Here is a 15595-nt window from a genome sequence, read left to right as displayed (position 1 = left end):
TCTTCTTCTAGACCAGTGGTTCTCAGATATTTACAATTCATAACAGTAGCAAAATTACAGTTATGAAGTAGCAATGGAATAATTTTATGGTTAGGGGTCACCATAACATGAGAAGCTGTATTAAAGGGTCACAGCATTAGGAAGATTGAGAACCACTGCTCTGACTCTTCAGGTACTTTTTCACACATGGCATAATCTCTCACAGATGCGTATATATATACATAAATAGAAATCTTTTAAAAACTTAATATGTCTGTCTTAGGGATTTTTTGTTGTTTTTGTTTTTTGTTTTTTGCTGTGAAGAACCACCATGACCATGGCAACTCTTATAAAGGAAAACATTCATTGGAGCTGGCTTACAGTTTCAGAGGTTTAGTCCTTTATCATCATGGTGGGAAGCATGGCAGCATGCAGGCAGACGTGGTTCTAGAGAGGTAGATGAGAGTTCTACATCTGGATTCATAGGCAGCAGGAAGAGACCATGAGCCACTAGGCCTGGCTTGAGCTTTTGAAACCTCAAAGTCCCCCGTCTCTTCTCCCCATAACACACTTCCTCCAACAAGGCCATGTCTCCAATAATGCTGCTCTATGGGGGCCATTTATTTTCAAACCACTATAGTGTCTCAAATAGAAATCATTATGTTACTCATGGAATATATGTCTATATTTTGTTTTCAACAGTAAATTTACACATACCATTCTGTGACATTTTTACATTTACAGAGTTGTATAGCCATTTCCATAATCCAGTTTTGTAACAATTTTGACTCTCTGAGAAGATTTCTCATATTGACCTGTAACTTATAGTTCCAGCTTGAGGCCCAGGCAGCCGTTACCTTACCCTCATTTCTACAGGTTTGCCTTTTCTATAAATTTCACATAAGTAAAATCATAGGTGTTCTCTTCTGTAATTCACTTAGCATGTTTTGAAGTTCATCCATGTCTTAACTAATACATGACTATTAAATTCCTCATTGTTTTCAAACAATATCCATTGTATGGTCACACCCACTATTTGCTTATCCTTTTGCCAGTTGATGGACATGTGAATTGTTTCTAGTTTGATGACAGCAAGAATGAAGCCATTTTAAATATTTGTGTAAAGCTCTTGGTGTAGACCCATGCTTTCATTTCTTTCATATGCTAAATTTATGCTTAACTTTTCCCCCCTGTGGCCCTGGGAATTGGTTCTCTGGCCTTGCACATGCTAGGGAAGCACTCTGTCCCTGAGATGCATTCCCAGCCCGTATGCTTAACTTTTTCAGGACCTCTCAAAGTATTTTCCAAAGCAGACGTACTATGTTGTAGCTCGCCAGCAGTGAGTGAGGGTCCTGGTTTCTCTGTTTCCTTGTCAGAACTTGATGTTGGCACTATTGTGATTTGCTATTCAAGTGGGTCTGAAGTGGCATCTCCTCCGTATTCATCTACCTAATATTATACTTTAATTGTAGCAACATTTGAAAATCACCCTTGATTTCTTTCTTTCTTGCTCTACTTCCTTGTTCTGTGGTATGCCTCTTAAGCATATCTTTAATTACTGTTCTTTGTCCTCATTTCTATTTACTTTACTTCACTATTCTTGATTACTAAAATAATAATAATATAAAGTTTTTTCTGATGCCAACTATTTTCTATACTATTATTAAAATGAACTTCCTAACATGCCGATATGACCATGCAGCTCCTTTGCCAAATCTCTTCAGGGACATCCCGCTGCCCTTTGGGTGATATTTATGTCCGGACTCTGCTTTCCTCACACCTGGAACCCTTTTCTCCACCATCTCACACTCCTACACCCTGCACACCCTCCACATATGTGCCCTGACCACGTCCTGGCCTGTGACCTACCAACAATTGTTGACCACCTTGAATCTTCTTTCTTTGTGCTTTTGAACATTGTGTGAAATGTTCATCCATCTCTGCTTACAAAAGCTTCTTTATTCCAAAGGTCATGTGCAAATAATACTACTTCTTGGAGTCTTGGAGTCTCTCACCTTTCCTTATTAGTTAACCAGTATTATTGTGTTTGATGTGTGTGTGTGTGTGTGTGTGTGTGTGTGTGTGTGTGTGTGTGTGTGTGTGTGTGTTTATATAGTAGTATAGCCCCGGGGCTACACAGCAAGACTCTATCTTAAATAATAAAACAGCATACATACATAGGAGTTAGCAAGAATCATAGATTGACCCACATGAAATTATCCTTGTTTTAAGTAAAAATCTCACTTATGTGAGTTTTTGTGTTAGCTTTCTGTCACTATGGAAAATCACTGAGAAAAGTAAAATAAAAGAGCAATTTATTTTGGCTCACAGCCTTGGTCTATAGTTAGTTGGCTCCATTGCTTTTCAGCCTGTGGGAGACAGAATATCACCTCAAAGAACATGGTGTCCAGGAAACAGGATGGTCCAGGGTCCCTATGTCCCAGCTAAAGGTCCATCTCAAATGGCCTAACTTCCTCCACTAGGTCCCACCTCCTAAAGGCTCCACCACCGCCCAGTAGTGCCATCAGATAGGTACCAAACCATCCAAAACATAAGCTTTGGGTAGGGGGGCATTTAAGAACCAAACCACAATAACGAACCAGCCAACTTGTTTTATAATTGTCATTCTGTGACCAACACAGGAGGTGGGCATTTGTTAAAGAGAGTCACCACTTAGCACACTTGTTCACAGGAAAATGGAGAAATTGTTCTTAAATACCAGGACTTCCATTCAGTGAAATGCTAGCTTGAAAATCTTATTTTCTAATGTAGAATCACATGCATCCATGTAGCTCACATCTGCAAACCCAACATTTGGGAGGCTAAGGCAAGAGAACTACAAATTTTAGGCAAGCCTGAGCTACACAGCAAGACTCTGTCTTAAATAATAAAATAAGGAATCACATGGCTCTCCTTGTTATTAATTTCTAGTGTATAAAATATACTCGGTACAAATTGTCATACGCCTCTTAATAAATGCATCTTGAATGGTTTAAGGTCACGTGATTTCCCACATACCCTTTAGTGCTCAATCCTATGTTAATTATTATATTGACATATGAAATCTATTGACAGCATAATAGTTTCCTAATTCAAATAAAATAATAAAGGATATTTTTCATCATCTCATTTTCAGCCTTAAATACTGTATGCTAAAATGATTTATGTAAATATAGACGTATGTATGTACATGTATGTGTAGTGACTATAGCTATAAAAATGTCCTTTGAATGTGGGAGATAACATATAGTGACGGAAATAAGTCTGTAGTGAAAAGCTTATCATATATATATATATATATATATATATATATATAAAAGAACAAATGTATTTGTTTCTGTGTTTTAAACCCATGAAGTAATGATGTCTGAATTGTGATTTTAGAAAAATGTAACCATCCAAATGCTTAGTATACTTTAAATAATTATATGAAGGAAACACCCATACTTCATTTAAACAGATTTATAGATTAATATTTTAAAACACGATTTTCGGAATGCAACCTTTCTTAGTGTATGTGAGGCTCAAGGATCTATGCAGAAGGAGGCAGTGAGATTGTAAGAACCAGAGGTAATGGATGATTCCAAGGAGACAGCATTTCCCAGACACAGCAGGACTGAGGCACACCTGAGTTCCAGGAGATTGTGGCAGCATGCGCAAATGGCTTTGTCACAGTTCCCAGGTAGCGTCAGATCCTTCAGTTGCATCATTTCAGGTTGGCACCACAGGTGTGAGCTCTGTTACAACTACTGTTTCCTTCAGTTTCGTAAGTTCAAGTCACTATGTATAAATTTTACATAGTTTATAAGGAAATTATTTTTAAACCCTGTGGTGCACCTATTAGTTTCACATCAAAATGCCGTTTCTCCACAAGCTTACATAACCCTTGTGAGTTAGTTAGACATGCAGAGATTAGTAAAGACTCCAAAGACTGTGGCTTATTTCATAACTTGGAAACTTGGAGCGTGCTTTAGGGCTGCTACCTAGTGCAGCTCCTTCCTCCGAGTGAAACCCTGCCCGTTCGCAGTTTGGAAACATGTGGGAGTGGTTCCCTCAGCTGCTTGCTCCTGACCTCTGTGCACACCTTGCTCTGCCTTGACCTCGCCCACACTGAAGTGACATAAGTCAGATTTTTGACATGTTGTAAACTGCAAGTCACCGCTGCCAACGTCCTCACTATTCAAAAACTTGTGGAACACTGCATGTCTAGCAAAATCTACTTTTTGTATGGGAACATAAATTTTTGTTGAGGTAAGCCCTGTTCGTGTGGAAGGGGAAAAAAAAAGTTAAAATTAGCCAGTGATGTACTTTAACTGTGTTTATGTGTTGGTTCTTGATTATTTCTCTCTCCTCTGTCCCTCCCTCTTTGCCTCCCTCCCTCTCCCTCCCTCTCCCCTTCTCTATGCCCTCTCTCTGATTGTCTGTAAAAGAAGACTTTAATATTGCACCTGTTCTTATATGATGTAGTAGATTAAACTTTCCGATTCCGTCTTGGTACCGGGTCAGGAGCTTGCAGTCACCACGTAAGTATGGATGCTCCTCAGCTCTTGTTGAGTGCCTTTGTTTCTGTTACGGTAGCAAACTTCACACACGAGCACGTCTCCTTATTTACCTTGCCTGGCCAAATGTCAGACCCTGTTTTAAAGACAGGCATTTGTCAGCTGATTCACAGGCAGAATGTGTGACCTCTGCTGAGCGTGGATGTGCTCTTATAAAAGTTTTCAAGTTGTAACAGAAGTGCAAGAATTGTAAATGCTCTTTGAGATTTTTCTATAGGCTGACCGTTTTCAGCAAGTTGAAAAACTGTGAGGTTATGGGTTCTTCCGAGAAGCTGGCTTTCTGAGAGGCATCGTGGAAAAGCACAAATGTCTCTTGAGATGACTCAGTTGAACGTGCTGCTGCACATCTTCATGCATGTTCGACGACACGGAAGCCTTATCCAAAACTAGCCTTCTTAACATTGATCGTTTTTCCTCTGTTCACGTTTCAGCGTTAGATGTTTATCTAAGATGCTCAAATTCTGTCGTACACGTTTTCTTTTCAACATTTTAAAGTTTTGCTGATTGAACATTTGACACTTTATAACACCCTCAAAACAGGATAATTTCCTCTAAAATATAAATTTTAAATTATTTTAGGTGCTGTCTTTCAACCTTAATCTTTCACCAAGAATGAAACTATTTAAAAATTAAGATGCCAACAGGTAATTTCTTGTAAGTTCATACTTTTTGTCTATATGTGAGTTTTATTTAGCAATAAAATGGCAAATGTTTATTAATATAAAGCTATATTGTCCCCCATGCAAAGCCTTCCATAAACATTAAATAATTTTAAAACTATATAACATAAAGCTATTTTACTTTTATGTTTTATTGTTTGCTTTTGTTGTTATTGTTGTTTTTACAAAGTGAAAGATTCTAGCTTTCTATCTGGTATCAACTTCTCAAATACTAAATGAATGAAATCAGAATGAAAATAGATTCAAAGGTAGTAATTCAGGTCAGGTGAGTTTCCTTTACTGATAAAAAACCAGGTGTTGCCGGGCGATGGTGGCGCACGCCTTTAATCCCAGCACTCGGGAGGCAGAGCCAGGTGGATCTCTGTGAGTTCGAGGCCAGCCTGGTCTCCAAAGCGAGTTCCAGGAAAGGCGCAAAGCTACACAGAGAAACCCTGTCTCGAAAAACCAAAAAAAAAAAAAAAAAAAACCAACCAGGTGTTACTGAGAGGTATCTTGTAAAGCAGTTAAAATCAAAGACATTGATTCCAATTGTGACAGTCACATTCCATCCTTAATTTTAAAATATGTTGCCTTTCTTGATTCTGATGGAATAATAATTGGCTTTTTATTTGTTAGCCAAGTCACTCCTAAAATATTGTATGTTAGAAGTTAGATTATTAAGAAACATGGCATTGTATAAGAAATAAAAGGGGAGTCTAAAAAAACTAGTTTGGGCCAGAATACTTTCTTTTTAAACACTTAAAGTCTTTGTAGATCTGTTTTTCCCTTATTTGCATTTTTATACTTTTAAAAATATGCTTTCATAGTTGCCATGTGAAGTTGAACAGATTTTTTTTTCTCGTTTCTAAAGTAAAAGGAAAATTTAAGTTTTTCAAATTCAGACTGTAGATTTCGAGCTCTTTACAATTATGTCTTAACAGGTATCAGTATTTCAGAGGTCAATATACTAACATATTTTTTAATTCCAAATTGAATGCCAAATGGAAGTAACGCCATTTTCTTCTTCACATTAGACGATTCTAGGCCATGTGTTGGACAGAAACAGTCAGGAACTAGCAACATGCAATCTTAAAGCAGTGTGAGGGTTTCTTTAAGGAGAAGTTATCAATTTTCCCATCTAAACAGCAGTTGATGACAACTGCTTACAGAAAGGTCAAAGGTGAAAGTGAAGCTGGAGAAAAGGAGGGAAAGAGGAAAGCAAGAGAGAAGACGTGGTTCCTTTCCTTGGTGCTCTAGACATGGAGGCTGTTGCTAAGCAGCAGGTTATGTTTGCAGTCTTCCTCAAGACCCCAGTCTTCACAGCTTCAAGCTATAACTGAAAACCCCTTGCAAATCAAACCTTGTTTGATTATATTTCCTTTGGGTTTTGACATTGATATGTAAAGGTTGTTTAGAAATCGGAATCTATTTCAATTATCTAAATCTTTTCCCACTACAATTTCAGAAATTTTAAAATATATTTGAGACATAAAAAGTAGTGTAAGAATCTCAATACAGCTTTGTTCAGGAAGTGTCTACATCACACAAACTCTCCAGACTGCATGAGGGGCAGGCCCACTCTGTAGCAAGTCCCTCACCACTCTGTTGTAATCCAACTGAAGACCTCTTATTTCTGTTATAGAGCTTCTGAATGTATTATGGCCAACAGCCATACCCTTAGCACAGAATGATTTTTCTTTCAAAGGGATAGCCACCCTTGCCTATGAAATAGGAGTAAGATTGTTTCACTTCGAGAACAATTTCATTCTCTTATAAATGCTGATTCGTTCTTAGATGAGACATTCCAGTACCTGGCGGCATCAGAAGAGGTTAACCAGCTTTCTCTATTTCATATGCATGTGTGTTGTAGATCACGAGGAGCCCTGTGGCCCCAGTCTCAGGTCATTTTGCCTGAATGGGGGGATTTGTTATGTGATACCTACTATTCCCAGCCCATTCTGTAGGTGAGTGAAATGGACTGGGGGAGAGGGGATTGCAGTTCTCATCGCTTGATGACTTGAGAAGAGATTTCAAAAGGCATAAAGTATAAGATGAAAGGAGTGGGAATGCTCTGTTCTCTTTGTGTAGGACATTTAGATTCTGGAAGAAAACAAAACCAAGTCTCAGTGTGGTGTTCATTTTCAAAACTGGCGTGGTTGTTATTGGCCTAGACAGATTATAAAGAACATGCTGGAGAGAGCCTTCATAATTGTAGCAGTTTAGGGAAAGTGGTCCGTTCAACATTGCTAGCAAAACATCATGAGAAATCACTAGTATGAAAAGCCCAAACAAGACGTTTTACTTTAATTTTAGAATATATAAATACAAGATAACTAACTGGTCTTTAACTACTGTTTTAAGAGATTTAAAAGACATTGTAGTTCATCCTCCAAATTCTAATTGTTCAGTTCTGAGTTTAAATTTTTCCATTGTTACTTTTTTTTCTTTGTTAGAATCCTTTAATGTGTACCTTAACGACATTGTGGTCAGAACATTTGAACTGTTGAGCTGTCTGCACTATAAATTAAAAGAAGCACTAAAGCCAGACGTGGTGGCCACACCTTTAATACCAGCACTAGGAGGTTGAGGCAGGCAGATCTCTAGGAGTTCCAAACCATCCTGGGCTACTATAGTGAGAGCCTGTCTCAAAATAACAAAAGACAGTACTAAGAACACCAGAATTTGGAGATTGATTAAAATCGGAGGGAAGCTTGGTTGCCTGCAGTTTTTTTACTTAGATAAATGTGTTTTTAGTACATTTCCAAAAAGTTACCCTCAATGAATGAGAACAGGCAGTTTTTCTGGTAAAATACTACATTTAAGAATGTTGCTGGTTTCTTCCTGATTTGCAATTTTGAACAGCAATTAATAGTAGTCGATGCCATGTTCTGAGTTTGAGACAGGTAGAGAATGAAGACTTTGAAGGCTGGCCAGCATGTTGTATAGCTATAAGAGGTTAGTGGGGTTAGTCCTGTCTGGCAGGGAATGAACCATGTAACCAAGGTTGTTCAACACCCTGGAGGAAGAGAGATCAGGCAGGATGAGATGGGAGGGCTAGGAAGACTGAGAGTCAAGGAATAGGGTGTCTGAAGGTTCAGGGGAGTTGAAAGACAGACTTATTTTAAATCATGTATTATTTTATAAGAAAATAATTGTTTTCCAAGGACCTTAGGACTACATTTCTAATGTAGTTCTCATTTATAGATTGCAATACCAATATCTGAGGGTGATACATTCATTTCCATCCCTTTGATACTATTTCCTGTATTCCAGTCATCTTAACATCAAGACACACAGACTGTCTTCTGACTGGTATTTCTGGTTCAGCCAGTTGTCAATTCAGATTTCTTCTTTGCTTCTTTAATCTCCTTAATCTTGCCTCCTTAATCTCTCCAGTCCTGTCTGTTTTTACTATTGGCCTACTAGCTCAGACCTTCCTGACCCCAGGCTTCCAACAGAAACAGTCTGAAAACTTAACTCCTGGAGTCCTGTTCACATCACTGTCCAGATAAATCAAGAAAACTTGAGCCACAGACCCTGCGCCTACACATCAGCTTACCATTTTGTTTAGCTTCAGAGCCTTTTACAATTTGGTACCAAACCTCCCTTTGTGGCCTCCGCTTCATGCGTGGTCAGTGCTTGGTCTAGAAACACCGTTTGTGTTAGATATACCTTGATTATGTTGCTTACCTTGAATTTTCAACAATTCTGCCTCTTGTTGCTATGTAGCCACATTCAAAACCTACTCATATTTCAAGGCTACTTTCTCCCTAATCCTTCAGCCTGTCACAAATCAGAGCTGACTTCTTCTCCCTGTGGACTTCTACAGAAATGTGTGAAAGTTATCACTTTATATTTTGGGTCGTCTCTATATTCAGCACTCTTATTGGAATATAAAGAGCTCCATTCTATCTCACCACCTGTAGACATGTCTTGTATTGACTGAATGATCCAGTATCCATGGTGAAGTTTTAGAAATAATTTTATGTCTGAATCAGTGATCAGTATTCTTTAGTAAAATAGGTAAATGAATTAGGATAGAAAAAAAAGGAAAGGAGAAAAAGAAAAGAAATACCACCATGGCAGGTGATGTCTGAATATCTTTACAGATCTGATACAATCTCTCCATGCATACAGTAAGTGGCATTTTCCCCTCCTGTCTGTACTTTTTTTCTTCATTGAGCTTTCTCAGAACATACTCTGGTTTTCTTTATATAGTTTATCTAGTTAGTCTTTTACATAATTTTAAGCCAACATTTTAATTGAGTAACTGACACTAATTCTTCAGTGTTTCTTGGGCATGGTTCTCACATGTCTATTCTCATAACCCAGGGTGCTGGAGACCGTAGGAGTGAGGCAAGTTCATGGGCAGCCTGGGAGACAATGTGAGACTCTGTCTTAAAAAACAAAAAATCTTTGGTGTTTGTTAAGATTGGCTTTGAAGCCTGGTTCTTGGACAGAATTGGAAGTGGTCAACCTGTGCTAGAGGAGGGTGTGGATTCTAAGTGAAGGGTGCAGGGTTGGATATGCCCATTAGTCCAAGCTTTTTGTTTCCCTGGTATCCTTCCTGTGTTCTTACCTGTTTGGTTTGTCAATAACTTAAGAGCTATGCCAAAAGTTCCTTCTGTGATTCTGAGTCTTCAATGTGGTTTCTGCTAATTTTTGCTTAAAATATTTTGAAGTCTCATTATTAAGTCCATGTAAATATATAATGGATTGTTTTCTGGTAAAAAATCCCTCTTACCACTGTGTGATAGTTGTCTTCTTTGTCCCCAGTAATGCTTTCTATTGTCACACACCTATTTCATTGACATTAGAGTGGCTAAGCCAGTTGTCCCTTGAGTATTTGACTAGTAGAATTTTCACCTAATTTTATTAGGTGCATTTGTAAATATACAAAGCAAGCTTTAAAAATATTCTGGATGTTTTTAATGTCTAAAATGTTTTTCTTTTAATAAGAGTTAATCAAATTTTGCTTTTCTGGTTTTATCACTGAATTTTTAAATCAGTTTTTAACCATCTTCCCTTATGGTTTCTACTGTGCTCTAAAGATGCCTTCTGATCTTTTCAGTGTGTTTTGTTTTGTTTTGTAGCAAGATCTCACACTGGCCCCGGCTGGCCTGGAACTCTTATGTAACCCAGGCTGGCCTGGAACTCTTATGTAACCCAGGCTGGCGGGGACTCCAGGGATGTGGTGTTGCCATGCCCAGCTTCGTACTTGCCTTAGTTCTAGGACCTTGAACTATGTGTATTAATTAGGATGTACAACACGTGTGCTGAGCCTACCTCCATGCTGCTTCCCCTGCCTGAGATGCTGTTCTCCTCTGTCCGTGAGGTAAATGGCTTTGCCTGCTCTCTGTGAAGCCTTCTACAGCCTGTCTAAACAGGTAGAGGGGCTCCTGCCTTTGCTCCATCATACCAGCGTCACTAGCGTGAGGGCTGACATCTGCTAAGTTTTAATTTTTTATTAAGTCACCGCTTAGTGTTTTTTTCTTTGATTGCCATATCTGAGGATTCATTGCCAGACCCCCGAAGCTTTCACCTTGCTTCCTTCTGAAATGTTTACATCTTATGTTTGGGTCTTTGATCTATCTTACATTAATTTTTGTGTTTGGTATGAGTGAAGTTTTTTGGTTTTGTTGTTTGTTTTGTTTTTATGTACCTGGGCGGTTTGTCTAGCTTCATGCGGTGAAAGGCCGCCTTTCCTTCCTTGCATGGTCTTGGTGACTTGACCATGTGTGAGGGCTTGTTTCTGGGCTCTGGAGTTCTGCTCTGTTGGGTCCATAGTCTGCATTTACATTGTTATCACAATTGAACTTTTTTTTTTTTTTTTTTTTTTGGTTTTTCGAGACAGGGTTTCTCTGTGTAGCTTTGCGCCTTTTCCTGGAACTCACTTGGTAGTCCAGGCTGGCCTCGAACTCACAGAGATCCGCCTGGCTCTGCCTCCCGAGTGCTGGGATTAAAGGCGTGCGCCACCACCGCCCAGCCACAATTGAACTTTTTAACTCGTCTTGATTTATATGGGAGGAGGTGTGCATGCTATGGCATGTATGGAGGTCAGAGGGCAACTTGGCAGGACTTGGCTCTCTCCACCCTGTGGGATCCAGGAATCAAACTCAGGCTACCTTGCCTGGTGGAACACACCCTTACCCAGCGAGCCATCCTGCCAGCCCCTGTCACTATATTTTAATATTGTACTTTTATAGTTAGAGTTCTCCAGTGTTCTTTTTCAAGAACATTTTGACTGATCAATGTATCTTAAAAGTCCCTAAGGATCTTAAGATGGCCTTGCTGTTGTTGTTCTGTATAGATGTACTCAGTTTTGATCAGGTCACCTGAGCACTCAGATAACCATTTTATTTATGTATTTAGTTTAGACAGGGGCTCACTATGTAAACCAGGCTGACCTTGAATTCACAGAGATCCACCTGCTTCTGCCTCCCAAGTGCTGGGATTAAAGGCATGCGCCCCCATGCCTGGTCATTTCTTTATTCTATGTTAGACATTATATGTGAAAACTATCGAGGTCATTTAAGGTCTTTGGTGTGACATTCCTTCAGAGAAGATCTACACGTGCCTCTGGCAGGGAGTTGGAAACAACAGCAACAATAGGTTGACTACTTGGTGACTGGGATTCTTTGCAGCAAGGCTACAGCTCTATGTGGGCTACTTCATCTGGTTTACCATTGTGCCAAAGATACACATTAGAACCATCTTTTCAACTTCCATAAAAGAACAAAGGCCTATAAGACTTTCAATGAGATTGAATCTCTAGATCATATATGAGGAAAATTGACATCTTAATAAAGTTGAAGACTTCTGGTCCCTGAACATGTTATATATTCTAATTAAGTTTTCTTCAGTAATACCTGTTTTATAGTCTTATTGTGATATTGTTGCATATACTCCTGTTTTTTTGTTTTTTTTTTTTTGGTTTTTCGAGACAGGGTTTCTCTGTGTAGCTTTGTGCCTTTCCTGGTACTCGCTTTGGAGACCAGGCTGGCCTCGAACTCACAGAGATCCGCCTGGCTCTGCCTCCCGAGTGCTGGGATTAAAGGCGTGCGCCACCACCGCCCGGCTACTCCTGTTTTTAAAATAGGCATTTTAGTAGTTTTTGGCTGGTATTTTAAATGGCATTTAAATTTTCATTTTTTAAGTGCTTATTTATTTTGTCTTTTCAAGACAGGGTTTTTCTTCATAGCCCTGGCTGTTGTAGAACTCACTTTGTAGACCAGGCTGGCCTTGAACTCAGATCTGCCTACCTCTGCCTCCCAAGTACTAGGATTAAAAGTGTGTGCCACCACCACTAGGCCTATTTCGTTACTTTTTTTAGGTTAAAAAAAAAAAATGAATCACTGATTTAAAACCCCGCTTTCCTAAGTTAGCATCTGTGTTCTTTCCTAACAACTCTATGTATGCACACCCGACAAGTGGGAAGCTGTGCCGTGTTTTCATTCAGTCCTAGCTCCAACTTCCCTTTTGACTTTTAATTTTACTCAGATTTTCTAACCTGTAATCTTGATTTACACTTCATTAACATATATACCTAGGTGTCTAGGTGTATTTTTTCAAGTTTTTATTGTACCAAAATATACATAATATAAATTTTATTATTTTAACCACTTAAATGTATACATCAGTGTATTAAATATACTCAGTACTGTGCCATCACCACCACTACCCATCTCCATGCTCACCTTATGACACTCGAGCTCGGTACCTATTAAACAATAGCTTCCATCCACCTATCATGGAAAATATGTTTCTGGAAGTGAGATGGCTGTCTGGTGATTTTAATGTGTTACCAACTTGCTCTCCATGGGGCTTTTGATATGATAGTTAGTTGAACTCCCAATAATAAGGTCTTTGGGTACCAGTTTTTCCATGTATGCCTTTGAAAGAGAGAGGACAAACTTCTGGAACTCTGCCAGACTGATCAGTAAAACATAACACCTCAGGATCATTTCAAATTATATTCTCCTAATTCTAAGTTGAGTGACTGTGTCACTGTCTAAGTATAGTTAAAATATCTGGGGCTGGAGAGATGGCTCAGAGGTTAAGAGCACTGGCTGTTCTTCCAGAGGTCCTGAGTTCAATTCCCAGCAACCACATGGTGGCTCACAACCATCCGTAATGAGATCTGGTGCCCTCTTCTGGCCTGCAAGCCTACATGTAGGCAGAATACTGTATACATAATAAATAAATAAATCTTAAAAAAAAAAAAAAAAAAAGCCGGGCGGTGGTGGCGCACGCCTTTAATCCCAGCACTCGGGAGGCAGAACCAGGAGGATCTTTGTGAGTTTGAGGCCAGCCTGGGCTACCAAGTGAGTTCCAGGAAAGGCGCAAAGCTACACAGAGAAACCCTGTCTCGAAAAACCAAAATATATATATATATATATTTTATACTGTATTTGTTTAATAACTAAAATTTTTATTCCTTTCCCTTTAGAATTTCCATTATAAGTTTGGATTTTTTTTACTACGATATCAGTTGTAGAAAATCATAGTTTATTTTTCCTTTTTAACTTAACCTATATATTTTTCCATATGGTTGTTTTGTTTTATTGAAGTCAAATTCTGTTATTTCTTAAAGTTCTTAGAGTTTCAGTCATACTAAGGACCATCCTTCTTGGTCTAAAGTTATAAGGAATTTGCCCATGTTTGCGCTAGGCAACTTTCTCCTCTTTAAATATTTGGGTTTTGTGTATTATGTGGATACAGATCTAAATTTATATTCTTTAAAATGTTTGCTTAGTGTGTTTGTGCTGCTCACAAGGTATCTGAGATTGAATAAACAGTAGCAATGGATTCCTCTCAGTTCTAGAGATCCAAGATCAAAGAACTGGTTCTTGGTGCCCTCTCCAGGGCCTACGCTAGCTTGCTCCCGGGTATAAAGCGCAGATGCATCTTGTAATAGCACACAGTGGGAAGTAAGTTTGAACACGAATTTTTGGAGGAAACAGATTGAAAGCACAAGCAACTCTGTCCCAGCATTGCTGCTCTGGCTGTCACAGTTCCTGTTAGCATGTGGGCCTCACAAGGACAGGGGCCTGCAGCTCTGCTCCATCTCTGTGCCGGTAACAGTCCCCCCTAACTGCTGAAGTTTTATAGTGAGTTAATATGCAATGGGTCTAGTCTTTGTGCCCTGCCCTTAGATGTCCTTGCTTTTTTATTTTCCCATAGAGAAATTCATTTATTCATTCAGGAGAAAAAGAATATGTTTCTTGGGTTTCATTTTAACTGCATTAAGTTTACTTAAGAAACATTTCTTTGTTTATAATGCTGGAGCTTCTTGCCCAAGGTAGAGAAATATATTTCCGTTTGTTCAAAGACTCTCTCTCTCTCTCTCTGTTTCTGTGTCTCTCTCTGTCTCTGTCTCTGTTTCTCTCACTCTCATGTACTTCAGGAATGTCCTCCGCATGATATAAATTTTGAACATTCCTGAAGGGAGTTTATTCCATACAGTTTATGTTTTATTATTAAAATCAGTTTTCTCTATGAATTTAAAAAGTCAATTATTTCTATGCTCAGGACCCCCTGGGTCTTGCTCACTCAGATAAAAGGCAATGAATGGCCTCCAAGGCCCTCAGGACACAGCCTCCTGCCCTGGTCTGGCCTCTGCTCTTGCTCTGGACTGCTTACCCAGCTCTTGAGCAGGGCAGCAGCCTCCATGCTGTTCCCTGCGCTGGGAGGGCTCTGAGTTCAGGTGCTGCCCATCCCTTCCTCCTGTGCTGAGCGCTTTCTCTAGGATTTCCTCAAGGACAGCCCCCTTACTTCCTTCATATTGCTAATCACCTCTCTGCGGAAGCTGATACCCACTTTTCTATTCCCACTCTTAGTCCACACCTCTCTCCATCTACTGATACACTAGGTATGTAATGTTGACTTATTCTTCACTTTCTGATTCCCTCAGGTAAGATATCAGTTCCATAGAAGAATATGTCTTTATCCATTTTGGGTTTTTTAATCCATAAAGAACAGGTGTGGAATAGTTATTGAGTAAGATTGCCTTTGGAATGAACACCCTATTACTTTGTTGAGGTCTATTGTTTGTAAAGTTTCTGGCAGTTGTTGAGTTCCCATCATAAAGAGTCAAAATTAATAGTGTGCTCTGAAACTCACCCAAGCGTCCTATCCTTTATGAGGGATATATGGGATATATACATGAAGGATTCTCTCAAGGTAGAACTTACCATTTTCCGTTCTACATTCTGTAGCAGAGGCTCTTAGTGTCCAGTGTAGACTCCTCTGCTCCTCTCCATTTCTTAGTCTTGCTTGCAGTTAGGTTGGGTCCATGGGACAGATCCTCACATTGGATATCAACAAAAGAGATGCCAGCCTCTGGCAAGTCTGACTTTTAAAGCTATCTCCTGAAACACCCCAGCTCGTGCTTATCCC

At 39.2% G+C, this 15595-nt stretch overlaps 1 protein-coding gene across 1 annotated transcript in view; it reads left to right on the top strand.

Moving 5' to 3' along the window:
• Positions 1 to 5172: 5172 nt before the first annotated feature.
• Positions 5173 to 15595, top strand: part of Nrg4 (neuregulin 4) — a 73132-nt gene continuing 62709 nt past the window's right edge. The window contains exons 1-2 of the mRNA XM_052760902.1: positions 5173 to 5182; positions 7068 to 7161. Of these exons, the coding sequence (XP_052616862.1) occupies positions 5173 to 5182; positions 7068 to 7161 (104 nt within the window). The remainder of the gene's footprint in view (positions 5183 to 7067; positions 7162 to 15595) is intronic.

Source organism: Peromyscus californicus, unplaced genomic scaffold (assembly GCF_007827085.1).
Source record: "Peromyscus californicus insignis strain IS unplaced genomic scaffold, ASM782708v3 Scaffold_11__1_contigs__length_118956290, whole genome shotgun sequence".
In the NCBI taxonomy this organism is placed as follows: Eukaryota; Metazoa; Chordata; class Mammalia; order Rodentia; family Cricetidae; genus Peromyscus; species Peromyscus californicus.
The sequence above is the reverse complement of the archived record's forward strand: the minus strand, read 5'-3'. Positions and strand labels throughout refer to the sequence as shown.